At 42.6% G+C, this 19,886-nt stretch overlaps 1 protein-coding gene across 1 annotated transcript in view; it reads right to left on the reverse strand.

Moving 5' to 3' along the window:
• The window catches only part of abcb6b (ATP-binding cassette, sub-family B (MDR/TAP), member 6b), a 49,282-nt gene extending 41,243 nt beyond the window's left edge, over positions 1 to 8,039 (reverse strand). The window contains exons 1-5 of the mRNA XM_052141754.1: positions 7,653 to 8,039; positions 7,342 to 7,543; positions 4,999 to 5,091; positions 4,715 to 4,907; positions 518 to 639 (exon numbers count right to left, since the gene is read on the reverse strand). Of these exons, the coding sequence (XP_051997714.1) occupies positions 518 to 639; positions 4,715 to 4,907; positions 4,999 to 5,091; positions 7,342 to 7,543; positions 7,653 to 7,739 (697 nt within the window). The 5' untranslated portion in view covers positions 7,740 to 8,039. The remainder of the gene's footprint in view (positions 1 to 517; positions 640 to 4,714; positions 4,908 to 4,998; positions 5,092 to 7,341; positions 7,544 to 7,652) is intronic.
• Between the last annotated feature and the right edge of the window lie 11,847 nt (positions 8,040 to 19,886).

A 19,886-nucleotide genomic window follows, 5' to 3' on the forward strand; every position in this document is an offset into this window, starting at 1 on the left:
ATTGTTTATTTTAAATTTTTATTAATGGTGACAAATCAAATGAAAATGAATAAATTCAATAATAAAAGTATTATCAAGAAATGGCACTGCTGTCTAGTTTTGCTAAACATTTACACATGTGTCCAATAAAACCAGAATGTTTGCAGCTGCATTGAACATACTGTATTTTCCATAAGACCAGGCGTGAGAGCAAAGCGTGAGGTAATGTTACTACAGGAAACCCTGTTGCATAGCTTTTACAACATTATTAGCCGGTATCAAAGCGTTCATAAACAGTTTAATTAATTAGCAATCTGCCAACCACACCATACATGTTAGCAAGTAAACAAATTACTTAACATTCAAAGCATTAAAACTGAATGCACTATATTTTTAAGAAGGGAGATAAGATATATTTAATGAATGTCAACAAATTCAAATTTCATGAAAATATCATGTTGTTAATCATGACTAGTATTTTAATATATAATTGTGTTTAACATCCCTAATATGAACATACTGTATGTGTTGCACTCACTGAGGTAGAGGACCATGCAGATGAAGATGATGAGACCGAACCAGGCACTGAAGTACGTAACAAAATAGATGATAGCAATGACGATGTCAGCAATAGTAGGTAGAATGCTGAACACAATGTAACTATAACACAAACCAATGAACATAGATTAAACAAAGCGAACAATAGAAAATGCAAAAGAGTAGCGAACAATTAAAACATAACTTTGACATATTTCCAATTGAAACATGAAGTTGGGGTGGGACATATCCCATATAAAGGCTTGTCGCTTTATAAATAGCCAATAGACTTTGTTTGCTTATCTAGCATGAACCATGATTTATTATGTGATATTGGTATTAGGCTCTAGGTTGTATTAGGGAAGGGACAAAAATATTTATAGTGCAGAATGTCATCAATATTTTTGGTCCATTTCTCAGAAAGTGAAACAATATAAATTACAAATGTGTACAGTAGTGGCCAAAAATACTGGCACCCTTGGGAAATAGGAGAAAAGAAGGATGTGAAAAATATGTCTTTATTGTTTATCCTTTTGATCTTCCATTCAAAATATTCACAAAAATCTATCCTCCAATGGATATCAAACAATTGCCAGCACAACACATGTTTTATAAAAAAAAATATTATATTTTTGTCAAATAAACATCCTCTCACTTTCAACTGCTTTTATTTTCAGCAAACTTAACATGTGCAAATATTTGTATGAACATAAAAAGATTCAAACAGTCAGTATCTGGTGTGGCCACCAGCTGCATTAAGTACTGCAGTGCATCTCCACCTCATGGACTGCACCTTTACTCTGGGGAATGACCCTAGCCCTCACCCTCCGATCCAACAGGTCCCAGACGTGCTCAATGAGATTGAGATCTGGGCTCTTTGCTGGCCATGGCAGAACCCTGACATTCCTGTCTTGCAGAAAATCATGCACAGAACGAGTAGTATGGCTTGTGGCATTGTCATGCTGGAGGGTCATGGCAGGATGAGATGCAGGAAGGGTAGCACAAGAAGGGGGGAGGATGTCTTCCCTGTAACGCACAGCATAAAGATTGTCTGAAATGACAACAAGCTCAGTCCGATGATGCTGACACACCGGCCCAGACCATGACAGACCTTCTACCTCCAAATTGATCCCTCTTCAGAGTACAGGCCTCGGTGTAACGCTCATTCCTTCGACGATAAACGCGAGTTTGACCATCACCCCTGGTGAGACAAAACCATGACTCATCAGTGAAGAGCACTTTTTGCCAGACCTGTCTTGTCCAGCGAAGGTGGGTTTGTGCCCATAGACGACATTGTTGCCGGTGATGTCTGGTAAGCACCAGCCTTACAACAGGCCTACAAGCCCTCAGTCCAGCCTCTCTCAGCCTACTGCGGACAGTCCGAGCACTGATGGAGGGATTGTGCGTTTCTGGTGTAACTCGGGCAGTTGTTGTTGCCATCCTGTACCTGTCCCGCAGTTGTGATATTCAGATGTACCGATCCTGTGAAGGTGTTGTTACACGTGGTCTACAACTGCGAGGATGATCAGCTGCCCTTCCTGTCTCCCTGTAGCGCTGTCTTAGGTGTCTCGCAGTACGGACATTGCAGTTTATTGAACTGGCCACATCTGCAGTCCTCATGCCTCCATGCGGCATGCCTAAGGCATGTTCACGCAGATGAGCAGGGACCATGGGCATCTTTCTTTTGGTGTATTTCAGAGTCAGTCGTTAGACCTCTTAAGTGTCCTAAACATTTATAACTGTGACCTTAATTGCCTAACATCTGTAAGCTGTTAGTTACTTAATGACCGTTCCACTGACGCATGTTCATTAATTGTTTATGGTTCATTGAACAAGCATGGAAAACATTGTTTAAACCCTTTACAATAAAGATCCTTAAAGTAATTTGGATTTTTACAAAATGACCTTTAAAATACATGGTCCTGAAAAAGGGACGTTTCTATTTTTTTTGCTGAGTTTATATGTGTGGCACATTTATTGCCACTCTTTTATTGAATACTTTGTGCAACCTCCCTTTGCCAAGATAACAACACTGAGCCTTCTCCTATAATGCCTAATGAGGTTTGAGAACACATGGCAAGGGATCTGAGACCATTCCTCCATAAAGAATCTCTCCAGATCCTTTAAATTCCGAGGTCCACGATCCACGCAGTTTACCCCACAAATTTTCGTAATGGCAGAACCTTGATTTTGTGTTCAGTAAACAATTTTTGTGCTGATTTTGATGTTTGTTTTGGATCATTGTCCTGCTGGAAGATTCAACCAGGTCCCATTTTAAGCTTTCAGCCAGAGGCAGCCAGGTTTTGATTTTTTATCTGTTGGTATTTGATAGAGTCCATTATGCAAGTATTCGAACAAGATGCCTGGACCTCTGGCATAAAAACAACCCCACAACATTAAAGATCCACCACCATATTTAACCATGGGCATGAGTTACTTTTCCATATGGCTACCTCTCTGTGAGCGCCAAACCCATGTCTGGTGTTTGCTACCAAAAAACCCTATTTTTGTTTTATCAGACCATAGAACCCAGTCCCATTTGAAGTTCCAGTAGTGTCTGGCAAACTGAAGATGCTTAAGTTTATTGTTGTATGAGAGCAGAGGCTTTTTTCTTGAAACCCTCCCGAGCAAATTGTGGTGATGTAGGTGACGTCGGATTGTAGTTTTGGAGACTTGTTGACCCCAAGACCCAACTTATTTATGCAGTTCTCAGCTGTGATAATTGTGAATTTTTAGCCACTCAAACCATCCTCCTTACTGTGCTTTAAGACAATATAGACACAGGTCCTCTCATCCTCTGGAGATTCTTAAAATCTCCAGTTGATTGGAACTTGTTCATTTTTGCCCTGATGGTGGAAATGGACATTTTCAATGCTTTAGCATTTTCTTATGGCCACTTCCCATTTTGTGAAGCTCAACAACCTTTTGCCGCACATCAGAACTATATTCTTTGGTCTTACCCATTGTGATGGATGACTAAGGGAATTTGGCTTGTGTGTTACCTCATATTTATACCCCTGTGAAGTCATGGCTGAACAATTTCATGTTCCTATTCACCCAGTTTTACTTAAATATAAATGGAAATATACTTCAGATATATTTTACTCATAAGAATTTCTAGGGTTGCCAATAATTCTGGCAAAGTGTTTTGGAAAAAAATAAATTAAATTGTTTTACTTCAAGTGTTGGGAAATATTCCCTTCATTCTCAGAATTGTTATATTCTTTCTGTTCCCCATGTTCAAACTGAATAAGGTAAAAAGGCTTTTAGGTATGCGGCTCCGTTTGACTGGAATTCTCTTCAAGCGAAACTGAAGTTACAAAACTTGGTGTCTATGGAACATTTTAAATGTAACATTTGTCAGCTTGAAGATGAATCAATGACTTGTAAGTGTTTTAATATTGTAAATGTCTGTTTAAATGTATTAAATTAGGCAGTGTATTCTCTCTCTCTCTTTTTTTTTTACTTATTTGCCTTCCATCTTGGCCAGGACACTCATATAAAATATATTTTTAATCTCAGAGAGGTTATTCTGGTTAAATAAAGTTATCATTTTTTTTTTTTTTTTTTGTGTGAATATTTTGAATGAAATATCAAAAGGTTAAACAATAAAGACATATTTTTCATTCTTCTTGTTCAGTTAACTGTTTATCTGCAAAAAGTTAGTTTAGTCTTTTAGGATTTCACAAGCATATAGATGACCTGAAAGCTTACTGACATGGACCGCAGAACTCCAATTGTAACATAGGGTCTTTAAACGCTAAGAAAATGTATGGAAGCCTTTAACCGCAAGGTGAAAATAAAATGCACTAGGCGAGATTCTTTTTGGGTGCCTATTATATCCGCTTTTTCTCTGATTTGTATTTTCTCTCAGAAATGTCCTCAAGACCTTTTTTCTGGATAGCTAACAATAAGCATGTGGTACCAACCTCGGCTACCAAGTGCCACTATCAATAAACATACTTACAGATAGTGGCACCTGGTACCCAAGATTGGTACCACGTGCTAATTGTTAGCTAGCAAGAAATAAAAAGTTCTCATGCTTTGCCTTTTGAGAATTGTTTCTATAAATTTCAGAGCAAAAATAAAATTAAAAGGTTTTTTTTTTATTATAAAAAATACAAACAAATTGGAGAATTTTTTTTTCACCTTGCAGTTCAGAGCTTCTATACAAATGAGCAAACATGAGAAAGTTTACCTTAACAAGTTGTTGACCGAGGAGGTGCCACGGTCAATGCTGCGCAGGACATCTCCGGTACGGCGGCCCAGGTGCCAGCGTAGTGAGAGGGCATGCAGGTGAGCAAAAAGACGAACCTGCACCACACGGCTGGTGTATTGTTGGACGTACGTCCAGAGGAAACTGCGTAGATTACTTACAAAACCTGATGTACCTGAGCGGTGAGAATTAATGGTTAGCATAGACTTAAACAAGCACTGCAGTTTAAACACCTTAAGATGCCGCTCTTCAAAGTTAACCCTTACCTGCACCTCCGCCCTGCAAGAACTTCAGAAGAACATAAACACAGACTGTGATGGCCAGGTTTCTCCAACTTTCCATTGCTGACAGCTGATTTACTGAAATATTATGAATGAAGAAACAGCACATGTTGGTTCAACCCAGTCTTTACGTAGTTGTCTTTTGCAATTGTAGAGGGCAAATTTAAAGGATAATTTTTAAAGAATCTTTACAAAGCCCATTTTTATACAACCACATCTGTCAAGCTCTAAGGAGGACAAAAAAGCACCAAACATTTGTCCATACAACTTGTGCGCTGTATTCCATGTCTTCTGAAGCCAAACGATAGCTTTGTGAGATGAACATGCTGTAATTTAAGTAAATATCTTCCCCTCCACCAGTTTTCAAATCAAATATGGCGGCTCTGGTGCAGGTTGGACATCAGTGGCTTCAAATGTCAGTGGTTCTTGTGAGTCTCGTGACTAAACGTAAAGATACTTCTAACGGTGCCATATTTTATTTGATCACTATGAACAGTAATTATACGAAAGAGCTGTGTGAAGATTCTTAAAAAAAAAATCTCCTTTTGAGTTCTATGAAAACAATTATAATAACAGCATACTAATGCCTAAATAAACAGAATATTAATGCCTAAAATTGTATGATGAATATCCACAGGGCTCTAAAGAGGAGTAGGAAACACATACTGAGAACACATTACCCTGGTTTGTTTTCCTATTTATGAGTGCATGCAGTGCATCTTCACTTTAACCACACACAATAAAACTTTAACATCCTGAGTACTACATGACCTCATTTCAATACCCTAAAATGAACTGTTGCCCAAAACTGCCATCTCACTGACTTTTATGTGAATCCGGAACAAAATAACAGCCAAAAGGATGCAGTCTGAGCTACGGGGCCACATTATAATGTATCGAAAGAGCGAACACATTGGTCTGTTCTGGGAGCTGAGAAAGATCCTCAATCCAATTAATTTACATTCATGGTCGTTTTGATTGTGCACTCAGAATCCAATGAGGAGAGAAAAGGTGGAAGGTTGAAGCAAGAAAAAAGAAAAAAAATCAAAACAATAAAAGAAAATGCCCAGGGCGAGAGCAAAAACTCTCTTCCTCTCTCTTGAGCTGGGGGCGTAGAAGTGGATGGTGAGAGAGCTGATTTTCATCCTTGGCATCGGGGCAGACGGAGCTATGGACAAAAAGGCCCTTGTACCAGCGTGTTAACTCTGCTAAAAGCCCCTAATGCCCCCTAATCGTGACTGGCAGGGTTGGTGACCTCCCCTATTACCCCTCTCAATCTCTCTCTGCCACACAAAAGCTCACTTTTCTCCCAGTGCGGCTTTCATGTGCCTCCAAAAGCAAAGCTGTTACTCGTCTCCGATGATGAAGCAGACATATCACCAACTTTAGGAAGAGATCAAATCAAAGACGTACCCTTAAAAGACAAAGTTGATAAGGGAGGGAATGAATAAATTAATCAAGATAGAGAATTTCAAAAATGGGGGTGAAAGAACGTAAGAAATAGAAAGAGTGCAAAGAAAGAACGGTAAAAAAAAATTCTTGAGCCTCAGAAGAGTTTAGCATAGTTGGGTTTTGTCCCTCGAATCTTTTGTAAAAGTTCAATGCTTTTTGGCTTATGTGAACTGAGGGCTTTGACTTCTTTGGGGCTGCTCACCCATCCAGCTGGCTTGCAACAGGGCTGAGAAAACTAGGAAGGGAGGGGCAATTCTACTTCACACCCATTAGCATGGTCCTTCATATACAGGTCAAACACACACACACACACACATATAATTTAACTTATTTATTCTCTGTTTTAGCTCAATTAAAATTATATCAATCTGTCACACTCAATCTTCAACTATTTTTTTAAAAGGTGTTTTGGCAAAATTGCCTGTATTTATGAAAACCAATTTCAATCATTTAATGTACTAATAGAGAGAGAGAGAGAGAGAGCGAGAGAGACCTGGCACCTTATTTTAATTCTATCTTTATTGTTATTTGTTACTATTTTATTATTATTATTTGTCTTGTCATTATCTGTTTTGTGTATTAATGCTTTGGCAATCTTGTATGTAAACACAATCATGCTAATAAAGGACTTTTAAATTGAAAAATATAAATTGAGAGAGAGAGAGAGAGAGAGAGAGAGAGAGAGAGAGAGAGAGAAGCAGCAGGGGAAATGTTGACATATGCTGTCCTCTACTGGTCATGTATAGTAAAAAAATGCAACAAAAAAAGGAAAGGGTCTTGCTTTTGGCTCTTGCATGCTGTGTGTGTGGAATGAGTGTAATTCATCACATATATTAAATTGTTAAGGACTTATAAATGAATTAAAGTCATTCTCACCTATATTCCTATTGTAAATGGGCACAAAAACATTGATGACCCGCTCTAGACCCAGAAGCCCAACACAAAGTATCACCAGACCCTGCAGCAGCAAACTTCCCCTGGGCCACATGTATGGCACCAGCAAACCCACTTTCCTCCTGAAGTCCTGCCATGCTGACCTATAGGGCACCTCCACGTGGTCATCTCTTAGTTGCTTTTTCTGAAGTATATCAAAAGGCAAAGAACATCCAGACAGAGAAATTAAAGTAAATAATGGCACTAAATTAAGAAAAGCATTAGGAATACACTTATATGAGTGTTGTGCTTACCTCAACAGTCAATGTAAATGGTGCTTGCTCAGTTTCACTTCCCAGTGCATTCTGTTTCACGCGTCTTTTCGAGGACTTGCTTGCCATTGTTTGACTTAGTATGGATATTCAAGTTCTCAATACTGCCTGTATACATAGTTCCATTGGGTGTAATTCAATCTACACTTCTGGTACAACCGACAACTCAAGTCGCTGCTGGTAAATATTCAGCTTGTTACTGAACGGGGAAACATTGCTTGTGTGTCATATGGGTAGTTTTCACATGACTGATGGACCTGAGGTCATGTGGCGCCGAGTTCTACATTGAAAATGCTGACGCTTTCCAATAATGAAAAGGGCTGTTTTTCCTCCTTTGCTTGTTCTATAGTCATTCGGTAGCCGTTGTTGCTAGCGGTTTCATAAACAACAAAAAATATCTTCCTCCAGGGGGCGCTTGGGGGCTCAGAAAGCCGAATAGTCTTTAGAGTCCCATTAAAATCTCAGTGCGGTTTTTTTTTTTTTTTTGCCTTATTAGAGATATTTGTACATTGCTAGCTGGAATATTTAAATTTTATTTGTTCCACGGAACTGACACTAAAATATGAATGAAAATAAACCACAATTATCTATTTAAAATTGTTTAGATTTTTTAATCGCCTTTCTAGTAATCACAAATGACTGTGATTGGTCCAGCTTGACCTGCGCTGACAAAACTTACTGGGTGCCACGTCACAGTGCAGCTCTGAGCGGTCTGAACAATAATATACACCTAAATAATTGAAAATAAATCATCTTTAATCGCATATAAAATACATAAACAAGCGTTATAATATATATATATATTTACATTACATATGCATTTGGCAGACGCTTTATCCAAAGCGACTTACAGAGCACTTATTACGGGGACAATCCCCCCGGAGCAACCTGGAGTTAAGTGCCTTGCTCAAGGACACAATGGTGGTGGCTGTGGGGATCGAACCAGTGACCTTCTGATTAACAGTTATGTGCTTTAGACCACTGCGCCACCACCACTATATATATATATATATATATATATATATATATATATATATATATATATATATATAGTAGTATATATATATATACTATATAATCAGATAGGTCACTAGTATATATATATATATATATATATATATAGTGGTGGTGTATATATATATATAATCATGTTTCTTTTGTTTTGAATAATCTGATGCTTTTGTTAACTACATGTTTTTAAAAAAGGAGCTGTCCCTGTTTTTTTTAATGTGGTAATTAAATAAGGATTATACTTTTTTTTTTTAAGTCCCCAAGCCAACATATTTCTTGTCTCTCAGGAAAATATGAGTTTGTATAGTAGAACCCCTACTACTTTTTAAGTTATTGTTTTTCTTTACACCCTTGTTTCATGGTAAATTAATTGCTTATTCGGTTTCTATGGTCCTATGTGCTTATTACATAGTTTGCACTAAATTTGGGGTTTTCCAATGTTGCATCCTCATATAAGAACTGTACTAATTTCAAGATCTATGTTTCCTTCCATGTTGTGAATATAGGAATGATATCACTAAAACAATGTGCGAATAAAGCTGCATTTTTATCTCCATGTGTTCAAAAGAACAAAACTGTCACTTCTGGAGAGATTTTTGCCACTGCAACTATTTTATTAATAAAAAACTCTTGATTTAGAGCATGCAAACACTACACTGTAAAGAACTTTATCTCATGTCTGGGCGAGTCACACACTCCTATGTGTGATTGCCCACCTACCTCATGTCTTTGCTGTGCAGATATATAATATATATTTTTAAAAGTGTAAATAAACCTGCTGTTCGCCACATTTAAAGTGTGTATTCTACATATTTGCTCATGCCAACTCTATGCAGGCATTATTTCAGGATGACCAGAGCAACATTTTAGATGCAATGATCGGGCCTCTGGTTTGTTCAGTTATTTTATTACAAATTATTCAGTCACATTACTTTTTTGATGTGCATTTTGTATTCCTAAGAAATTAAATTGGAGTTTATTTGGTAATTGTGTTTCCATTATAGATTATTCACATTTCTTCTTATCGACTAAAATATGTATCCACCTCATGCGAGCGTATATTTTTTATGCACATTTTGGAGATTTGCATCTTGTTGTTTCCATCCAACAGTTTTTTTGCGACATCCCAAAATACGCATAACAATACGTGGATGGAAACCCAGTCAGCAGGTTTGTTGTCCCAGACATATTGCAACTAAATCGCTCACAGATTCGAGCTTTCACAGCATTGAGGTTGTCTTTGGACTATATCCCTGTAATATCCTAGTTTGGTGTATGCTCATATCATGGTTGCTGTTTTCATCTTGCAAGCAAATTACCAAAGCACTTAGTACTAACACTTAACTTTTCCTAGAAGTCCATGCATAGAGCATTTGCCGATTTACATGTTAGACTAGTAGCTCTGCTGCAGTGTTAGCTTGTTGTTCACTCAGTGTAAGAGACTGGGATTTATATTTGGGGGTAACCTCCATCTTCAGAATATATTAACTACACAATACGAGTGTCATAGACAGGATAAAGGAAACAAGAAAGAGCAGGAAAGGTAGAAGATGGTGAATAAATCTCAACCCTTCCCTGGTCTTCCAGATCTTTTGGACCTATTTAGAACCATTTAAAAAATAGGTCAAAATTATCCAAAAGACCACGGAAGGGTTAAGTTATACAGTAATCATAATGAATAATGAATCGACCAAAGTCCCTCTTTCAGCTTTGTCTCTTTTTACAAAAGCAGAGTTTAAGACCCATTTCTGTTGTGCACTATTTCAATCTCCACTTTTTCTTTACCCACATGGGAGGATGGAGAATAGAAAAGCAGCTGCCTTTCTAAAGCCACACAAAAGAGGGATGAAAAGCAGAGGGTGGAAAAAAGGAAAAGAAAATGGCTGAAAAACTGTCCGTGTGTGAGTGTCGAGAATGATGATTAGTGGAGAGTAGCGGCAGAAGAAATCTTATCATTTCCAGGATACAATGGGCTGGTTTCTATGACAGTATAGTTATAGATCTGTTTTATCTTATTGTGGCATTGTGTGTGTGGTAATAGCTGTCTGCCTGTCAGCTGGTCATTTTGAGGGCTTTTGTCCTGCTGAGCGAGCGTGTGCTGTCCATCATGCAGCTCATTTCGCTCAACTCTTTGTTGTGCGCTCCAGTTCTTATTGCCAGGCCTAGTGGGAAAGTGTGGATCCTCTCTCTCTCCAGTGGCGATTTTCCTCTTTGTAATCCATCTGAACTCGCAAATTGCAATTTAAGGGAGAAGGGAGGGTGAAAAAAGGGAGGTAAAAATCTATTTAATCCAAGTGAGTCAGACTGGGAGAATGAGTTGAGCCACCTAGAGAAATGATTGGTATTTTCGATTCTGTGCGGGACACAAAAGGGGATCAGGGTAATTTGATCTCAATCACTCCATCTATACCAAAATCATTTCTCTCTACACTCATTTGTACAGTATATATTATCTCAAATTCTCAAAACAGCTCACCTCATTCAGAGTCATCTGTACAGCAGAGTCTTTTAAGGGCTGTTTTTCATCTAAGGTTTGCATTTAGCTTTCCCAGAGGCACCTTCTGGGAAGGCTTTCCACTATACTGTTTGTTGTAACATGGGATTTGATCCCATTCAGACACAAGAGCATTAGTGAGTGTACACTGATGTAGAGCGATGGGGCCAAGCTCACAGTTAGCATTCAAATTTACCCCAAAGATTTTCAACGGGGTTCAGCTCTGGGATTTGTGCAGGCCAGTCAAGTTCTTCAACACCAGACCCAGTAAACAATTTTTTATATGGAACTTGTTTTGTGCACTGGGGCATTGTGATGCTGGAATAGAGAAGGGCTCTCCCCAAACTGTTACCTGAAATTTGGAAGCACTCAATGTCCTAGAATGTCATTGTATGGCATTCTAATTTGTCTTCACTGGAATGAATAGACCTGCAATGTACCGGCCTCCTGTCCAGTGTGTGTCCCTACCTTTGGCCAGAAATATGCTGGGATAGGCTTCAGGAGTCCTGCAACCCTACATAGGATAAGCGGGTAGAGAAAATGGATGGATGGATAGATTAATGGAATTAATGGAGTAACCAAACTCGTAAATTAGAAGGGGGTGTCCACATACTTTTGGCCATTGTGTATACATCTGATAACAGCAGGACAGATGTGTGTATAGCCTTGGTATCATATTGGGGAGTCCTTCTGGAGCATTTCTGGTTTGTAGTAGCAAAGAGCATAGCTTTGCCCCCCTCTTGGAAAGACTGCACTCTAAACAGCCTAAGATGTTGAGCTCTGCAGGATGCCCAATGATCAATAATCCCAGCAAGAAAATGTGAAAGCATCCCTGTCTGCCCTGGTGCCTTTTCTTTTATCTGTCATTGTGGTCAAACCGAAACAGCCATGAACATGTAGTCTGTCAAGATCAAATCCAAATCATCACATGAAGAAAACAGTTGGCTATTCCCTTTTGCAGCAACACATCCGCCTACTTTAAATCCTCCTACAGACCCAGTAAAAACAGTAGTCAGTCATAGATAAAATAAAGCAAACTCCTGGCATCCATTTAAAGTTCACTTACGTGCCTGCTGGTGCTTTATGGGCTCTGCCATAGGCGTACAATCTCATCACATCTTATGGTGTTGCCCAGCACAATGGGGCATCATGTCCAGAGTCTATTAAGTCTCCTACATGTTCCTGTACACTGCGTATACAGACAGATAAGATCTTATTAACACATTCAATTTAGAGTGCTTCAATATGAAGAGAGGAAATGTATCTATCACAGACAAATGGCCATTGAGCCATGATTGTAATCGTACATCTGCAGTGCAATAGTCGTTGTATAGAAAGAAACTGGCAGCACTGTTGTCCAATCTTAGATCACATTAGGCGATAAAAAGTAAACCACCCTTTTAAGAGTGGTTAAAAGGGTCATTCACTAGACCAAAGGCTTTTTCTTTAGGAGTGTTTGATAGTTGAATTTGTGCCATGCTGAAAAAGGTCTCTATAACAGTCATCTAATAGGCTATGCTCATGGAGAAACATTATGGTATATACAGAGTTTACATCACTGCTGGCCTTATCCAACCAAAGTTAATCAGGAGGCAGTTTACAACGTTTTTCCTGATACTGCCAGATGAAGAGACAGAAGAGATCTGCTGCAAGAACAGATGTTCGTTCACCAAATGTTTTTTGCAAGAGTCACCAGGGGGCAGTATAAGTCTACTGATGAATAGGTTAGTTAGCAATATCCAGTATTTTTACAAAAAACTCACAGTAAGATACAGAAAATGTCAAGCATTCTCTTTGGTACATATTCATTCATAAAATCATACTTGTGTCAGGATTGCTTAAATGAAAAAGGAAAAAAAAAAACTATATTTGCCCATATTAACCAGTACTGTCATAAAACAATGATTGTTTTTAGAAGACAAATAACTGATTACAGCCATAATGACTGTTTGTGAGTCAAATACTTCTCTGAGGAGGTGGAGAAAGAGGAATGCTTAGGGGTAATTAATGGAAAGAAAGACTCCAAATTAACTCTATACCCATTTATCATGAGTGTGTGTTTCATCCCAAGTGAGCCATTTTACTCTATTCAGAACTCCACTTAAGTTAAGGCCCAGAAACTTTTGTAGCAAAGGCAAAGAACTGCCTGGGCATCAGGAGAGAAGAGATGGAGAAGAACCGAGATGTGTTTATTTTTAATGGGACTTTCAGTCTAATTAATGGTTTATGCCAGGGTACCAGGCAGTGACTCAGATTGGGAGCTTTTTCAATCAGCTATGGGCAGAGCATGTCTCCCAATGAAACTCGTTTATTATACTGACTACATTCTCATCACACATCTGTTCTTCTGGAGGAGCAGATAGTTTTCATGAGCAATTGAAAATTAACTGTGAATTAGCTTATCTTTCTCTAATAATACCAGAAGGACAAAAGAAAGACAGGAGGATACAGCAGTTAGCTACGCTAACAAAAAAGTACCAGAAAGTTCCATAAGGCCCTTTCCTACTGAAGGTACTAAAGCCCGTTTTAGGTACTTTTAATGTTCAGGAAGCTGTTTTAAGGTAAATTTTTAGCTCCTCCTACACTGGAGTAGGTACTTTTAGGGGCATAAAGGTACATGTACAGTGGGAGGTGCTACAGCCTGTGATTGGTCAAAAACCCTACAACACACAAAGCATTGAGAAATTAAAGGAGTCCACAGTCGCCATTTGTAAACAAACTAACCGCTAGCCTGCTACTCAGTGGATTGTGCTAATTTTACAATTCCCTTAACAGAAATAAAATTAAATCAACAAAATATCCAATGAGGATCACCCGTTTCACATATGTCTGTTTTTGAGGAGTGAATAGAGCTTCTGTGTTCTGTGTTCAAAGGAGACACGCTTTGTGTTTTCATTGCATCTGTACTGTTTGTGACTATACAGAAAATAAATGTATATCTGGATTATTACATCAAATTTTTCCTAAAATGACAGATACAAAAAAATACGATGTTTATCGAGAGTGGGTAATTGAACTCTATTGTACACTAAACCATCATGAAATCTAGTTTAAATAAGGGAAGTATTGCGTGCCTCTTACTGTGGTAACATGCATCAAGATGTCTTTAAGTCAATGAGTGAGTATTTCAGAACAGTAATTTATGTTGAGTCAAAAGCTTTTATTGTAAAAGATTGTGTAGATAAATAGGTTTAGTGCATTTTCACACTGAGTTCAGCGTGTGCTGCGTGGTTAAAGAGCGTCTCCACTGCCTCGTCTCATCTCTCACTCTGGCTTCAGCGGCATCGTACGCACCAGTTTAACCTGTAATCTGAAGATACAGGCTGTGTCCGAAAACGGGAAGATGCTGCCTTTGGAGGCTGTATAAGAAGATAAGTGTTTTTAAAACTGTTCAGTGACCAGCTTGCTTAAAAGTTCCATTCATCCAAAAATGCTGTAGTTTGAAGGGGTCATGAAATGGAGAATCAAATTGTCCTTGATATTTAGACATATAAGAAGTAACTGTATAATAAAAAACATATTGTAAAATTCAGAGCTCAAAACGTCCTCCCCAGCATTTATTGTTGCCACCTTGCTGAAACGTCTCATTTGGAAATCTGTCTGTTCGTGAAGTCAAGAAACATTGCTCATTTGTATTTACATATCCCACAACATGCATCATCGCAACCTTGGCCCCGCCCACCAGTGCACGGTTTAAGTCAAGAGAGGAGGCCTTCCATGGCTAACACCTAAGGGGACCCATCAGGACTATTTTGAATTATTTTGTATATAAACATGAACTACACAGATTCTTTGACTGCTGCCATGTATCTTGCCGCTTTTAAAATACGTGGAGTCAAGTAACAACTCTGAAAGGGAGAAGCAATTCACAGTCATTCAGCTGCTGCTTGTGTTGCTTTGAACACAAACGCATCATGGATGCATTCTTTTGCCCATCTGCGCTATTATTGGTGTATGTAAACACAGGACATCTTTGATGATGGACGTCTTTGATGATGGACATCATTGACCATTTCGGTGTGTTTCAGGCAATGTGCACCTCAGTACGCCTTCAGTATGTGTGTGCGTAATTTCATCGTGCTTTGGACTATGATGTGTTAATACTTTTGGCTCATATCAGCATGGATTGCTTGTAAACCATCATAATAAGATTCAAGCTTTGCAAAGGAACTGTTATTGAAGGATGGGGCAGTTAAAAACACTTAAGAAACGTAAGTACAATTGTAGCTCTGATCCTGGCATCCTCTGTCAGTGTTGCAGTTCTCTTACGAGAGGTTCTCTCGTATTGCGTAAGCTAGCATACACTACGGAAAAGATTCATCTTTTCTGAGATATTGAAGCCAAAAAATTATCCTTAATTTTGTATCCATTGTCAACGCAGTGCAGCAGCCGCATACCTTGAGCGGGCTAGCTAGCGAGCTCATTGGTTGCTCTGCGGCAACTGCTGCAGCCTATAGACGAACTTGAGTGAACTTGCGTCCAATGACAGGCGCCCGCGCCGTCACTGTATCAAAGCCCGCCAGAATGGGCGTGGCTAGAGTGCATATAAGCGTAAGTTCGTAGGCTGGAACCCTGATTTTCATCTATTCAGCGAAGCTCTTCGCATCTCTGAACTGCAGAAACCGCGTCGCCGTTCGAGGGGCATCTAGCAAGCTTGGACAGTGCTCGAAGAAGCCGGCCGTCTTCGCCACCTTCAGCCATCCTGCGAGCTACGCCATCCGGCGACGTATCCTTTTTAGAGCAAGCTAGTTCCTCAGCGAACTTCACAAAAAGAGCAACGAGCATCTATTTTAAGATGCCTCGCACCACCTGCGCCTCATGCCGCGCCCCTCTCAGCGCCGGAGACCGCCACCTCATCTGCGCTCTCTGCCTGGGACTGGAACATGCAGAGCTCGCCCTCGCTGACGGCGGATGCGACCTCTGCGAGGAGCTTCCGATGTCGACCCTGCGGGCTCGACTCGAAGCACCCAAAACCAAAGCCGCCGCGCCGCCTTTCGTTTCGCCGCGCAGAAAGAAGAGCCGCTCCCAAAGGCTGCCAGAACCGGTGTTAGAAGCGACTACCTCGCCGGAGCCTCTCCCTGGAGCCTCGCTTTCACCCTCCCCGCCCCCCCGGGACGCGCAGTTGCCGCCGAGCGGCCGCACTGTTGCCATCTCGGATGACGAGGCGGAGGATAAGGGCTGCTGTTCCATCATGGCTTCGGACAGCGAGGAGTGGTCAGGCTCCCAAGCCTCCTCCTCGGCCCAGGAATCCAGCAGGACCCGCGCCGGAGTCGAGGAAGAACTAACGCGCCTCCTCACACAGGCCGTCGACCGCCTCGGGCTCGAGTGGTCACCGCCCTCTGAGCAGGCTCCCAACAGACTCGACGGCTGCTTTCTTCAGAGCCGTCGCCGCGCGGCGCCCGCGGCCCGGGCCGCTCCCTTCCTGCTGGAACTCCACGCCGAGCTCTTCCATCCCCCGGTCGAGGATTCGGTAGCAGCACACCTTTGCCCACCCTCCGCGAGATGGTGGTCTAAGCCAGTGCTCCCGTCTAAGGCCTGCAGAACTACTTCCGCCTGTGTTGGCCGCGCCTGTGCCGCCGCCGGCCAAGCCGCATCTGCTCTGCATTCCATGGCCGTTTTACAGATCCTCCAAGCGGACCTTCTTCGAGAGTGGGATGAGAAAGGTAGGCACCCAGAGGCTGTTTCAGATCTAAGGAGCGCGACGGATCTCGCCCTTCGTGCCACCAAAGCTGCAGCTCAAGCCCTAGGGAAGTGCATGGCCGTGCTGACTGTGACCGAGAGACACCTATGGCTAACGCTAGCCGACATGGGAGAAGCTGAACGCTCCACGTTCCTCAACGCGCCGCTCTCTCCGTCCGGTCTCTTCGGTTCCGCGGTGAGTGGCATTGTTGACCGTTTCTCGGAAGTCCAGAAAGCCACCCAAGCCATGAATCTCTTCCTGCCTCGTCGCGCTAGCTCCTCTGCAGGCCGCCCACGTGACCAGCCTCCTGCACGAGCCTCTTCACAGCGCCCAGCTCAGCAAAACCAGACTTCTCAGCGTCGACAGGGTGGCCGCCCTAGAACGCGCTCAGACAGCCGCCGCAGACCGCCGCCCCCCCGCGGGCCTCGGCCTAAGATTGCGCTGAAACCTGAGCAACCGAAGTCCTCCTAGCTTTGTTGAGAAAACGACGGCTCAGTCCCGCCGCGGCCGGACCACCGTCAAAGCTTCGCCCCCTGTCAGTCCCCTTCTCTCAGGATACTGCAGTGGTGGATTCAGCAGCCAACAAGCCGGTGATACTGCCCGCTTGCCTGCAGTCAAATGCCGTTTTCACGGCGACCCAAAGAAATCTTGTAAAAAGCAAACATGCCTTATGTGTAGAAAATGTGCCCACAATCCAGTGTTCACCCCTACACACAAGCATTACACTTCCCGTGTCCCTATCAGAGCCCACTCACATAAAGCAGGCACAGCCAGCTGGAGTGTTAGAGTCAATAAACGCGCCCACGAATCCGTGCGCGCGCCCCTTCTCTGCCCACTCTGTCACACGGCCAGCAAACACCTCTCTGTATGTAAGTCCCATGCCCGTGACTATGCTCGCGCATCACTTCACAGATGTGACTCTTTCCCCATTCACCTCAATCGGGAAGTCACTCACAGAACAGCCTGTCCCTGCTGTCTGCGAGCAGTCATGCATAAGCACATTAAGCGCGCTCATACATTCTGTTCAGCTCGCTGTGTGCGGCAATCAGGGGACTTGGCCATTCACCCTCTAGCGTTACGCTTCAAAGCGTGGAAAGCTATCCCAGGGATATCCAAATGGGTGTTAAGCACAATAAAACAGGGCTATTTGCTACAGTTCGATCGCCGCCCTCCCCGCTTCAGAGCGCGGCTCGAAACTACTGTGAACACGGAAGCAGCCTGCATGCTTCGTTCAGAAATAGCAAACCTTCTGTGCAAAAGGGCCATAGAGAGAGTGCCACCACCTCTGAGCGAGTCGGGGTTTTACAGCCGTTATTTTCTTGTCCCCAAGAAAGACGGCGGCCTCAGACCAATATTAGATCTCAGGGTTTTGAACAAGGTGCTCGCAAAAAGACCGTTCAAAATGCTTACAATCAGGAAACTCCTCGCGCATGTGCGCCAGGGGGACAGGTTTATTTCTCTCGATCTGAATGATGCCTACTTTCAGATTCAGATAAATCCCGGTCACAGGCCATTCTTGAGATTCGCCTTCGACGGCCAGGTTTATCAATACACCGTCCTTCCGTTCGGCCTGTCTTTAGCACCCCGTACATTCACGAAGTGCATGGATGCGGCGCTCGCACCCCTGCGGAGTCAATTCTGAACTATTTGGACGATTGGCTGATTTTAGCACAGTCACATACGGAGTTTCTGTCTCACAGGACAGTTCTCCTCAGTCATCTGAACAGTTTGGGTCTTGCAGTCAATTGGACCAAGAGCTCACTACAGCCCAGTCAGGCAATTTCCTTCCTTGGAATAGAACTAGACTCCATGGCGATGACGGCTCGCTTATCTACACAGCGCGCGCCGTGTTCAGCGACTAGCCGCGTCCTTTCAGATGAACAGCCTCACGCCTCTGAAACAATTTCAGAGAATGCTAGGTTACATGGCCTCAGCCGCAGCAGTGCTTCAGATGGGTTTACTGTGCATGCGCCCGCTTCAGCATTGGCTAAACACCCGCGCGTCTCGCCGGGCTTGGGCCATGGGCCGCCAGCCGAACAGAGTGACTCAGACCTGTATCTCAGCTCTGCAGCCCTGGGCAGTGGCCGAATGTATCAGCGGGGAGTGACGATGGGAGCTGTACCTCGCTGAAAAGTCATCTCGACAGACGCGTCCAACACGGGTTGGAGCGCGGTCTGCGAGGGCTCTCCGGTTTTTGGCCTATGGTCAGTTCAGGAAAAGCTCCTTCACATAAATTGTCTGGAAATGATAGCGGTCGAGTACGCACTCGTACGCTTCTTCCCGGTCATTCAGGGTCACCACATCCTGGTCCGTTCGGACAACAGATCTGTGGTATCCTATCTAAACCGTCAGGGCGGTGTCAGATCCAGGAACCTCTTCCATCTGACAAAACGCATACTGAGTTGGTCCCAGTGCCACCTGCGCTCGCTGAGGGTGACGCACGTGCCAGGCCACCTGAACGACGGCCCAGACAGACTGTCCAGAGACAATATTTCCCCAGAGGAATGGTCCCTGCACGCTCAAACAGTCCAGAAGTTATGGAGCATATTTGGCAGAACAGAGATAGGCCTCTTTGCGTCAGAAGAGAACTCTCACTGCCCAGTATTTTTCTCGAAAAGCGAGGACGCGCTGGCCCAGGACTGGCCCAACCGCCCGCTTTACGCCTTCCCTCCCATCTCACTATTGCCACAGGTAATGCAGAGGATCAGGGAAACGCGTCACTCGGTGCTCCTCATAGCCCCGTGCTGGGAGAATCAGACATGGTTCCCGGAGCTTATGCAGCTGTCACTGACAGCCCCATGGCCCATTCCAGTGAGAGCAGATCTCCTCTCTCAAGCTCGCGGCACGATCTGGCATCCCCACCCAGAGCGCTGGGCGCTGCACGCGTGGGTGATCAACGACTACCCGTCGCTTTGCCAGAAGGAGTAATAAACACTATCATACACGCTAGAGCCCCTTCCACGAGAAGACTCTATGCGTCCAAATGGTCTGTGTTTTCAAAATGGTGCACCGACAGACACCTGGACCCACG

This window comes from Xyrauchen texanus, chromosome 14 (assembly GCF_025860055.1).
Source record: "Xyrauchen texanus isolate HMW12.3.18 chromosome 14, RBS_HiC_50CHRs, whole genome shotgun sequence".
NCBI classification, from domain to species: Eukaryota; Metazoa; Chordata; class Actinopteri; order Cypriniformes; family Catostomidae; genus Xyrauchen; species Xyrauchen texanus.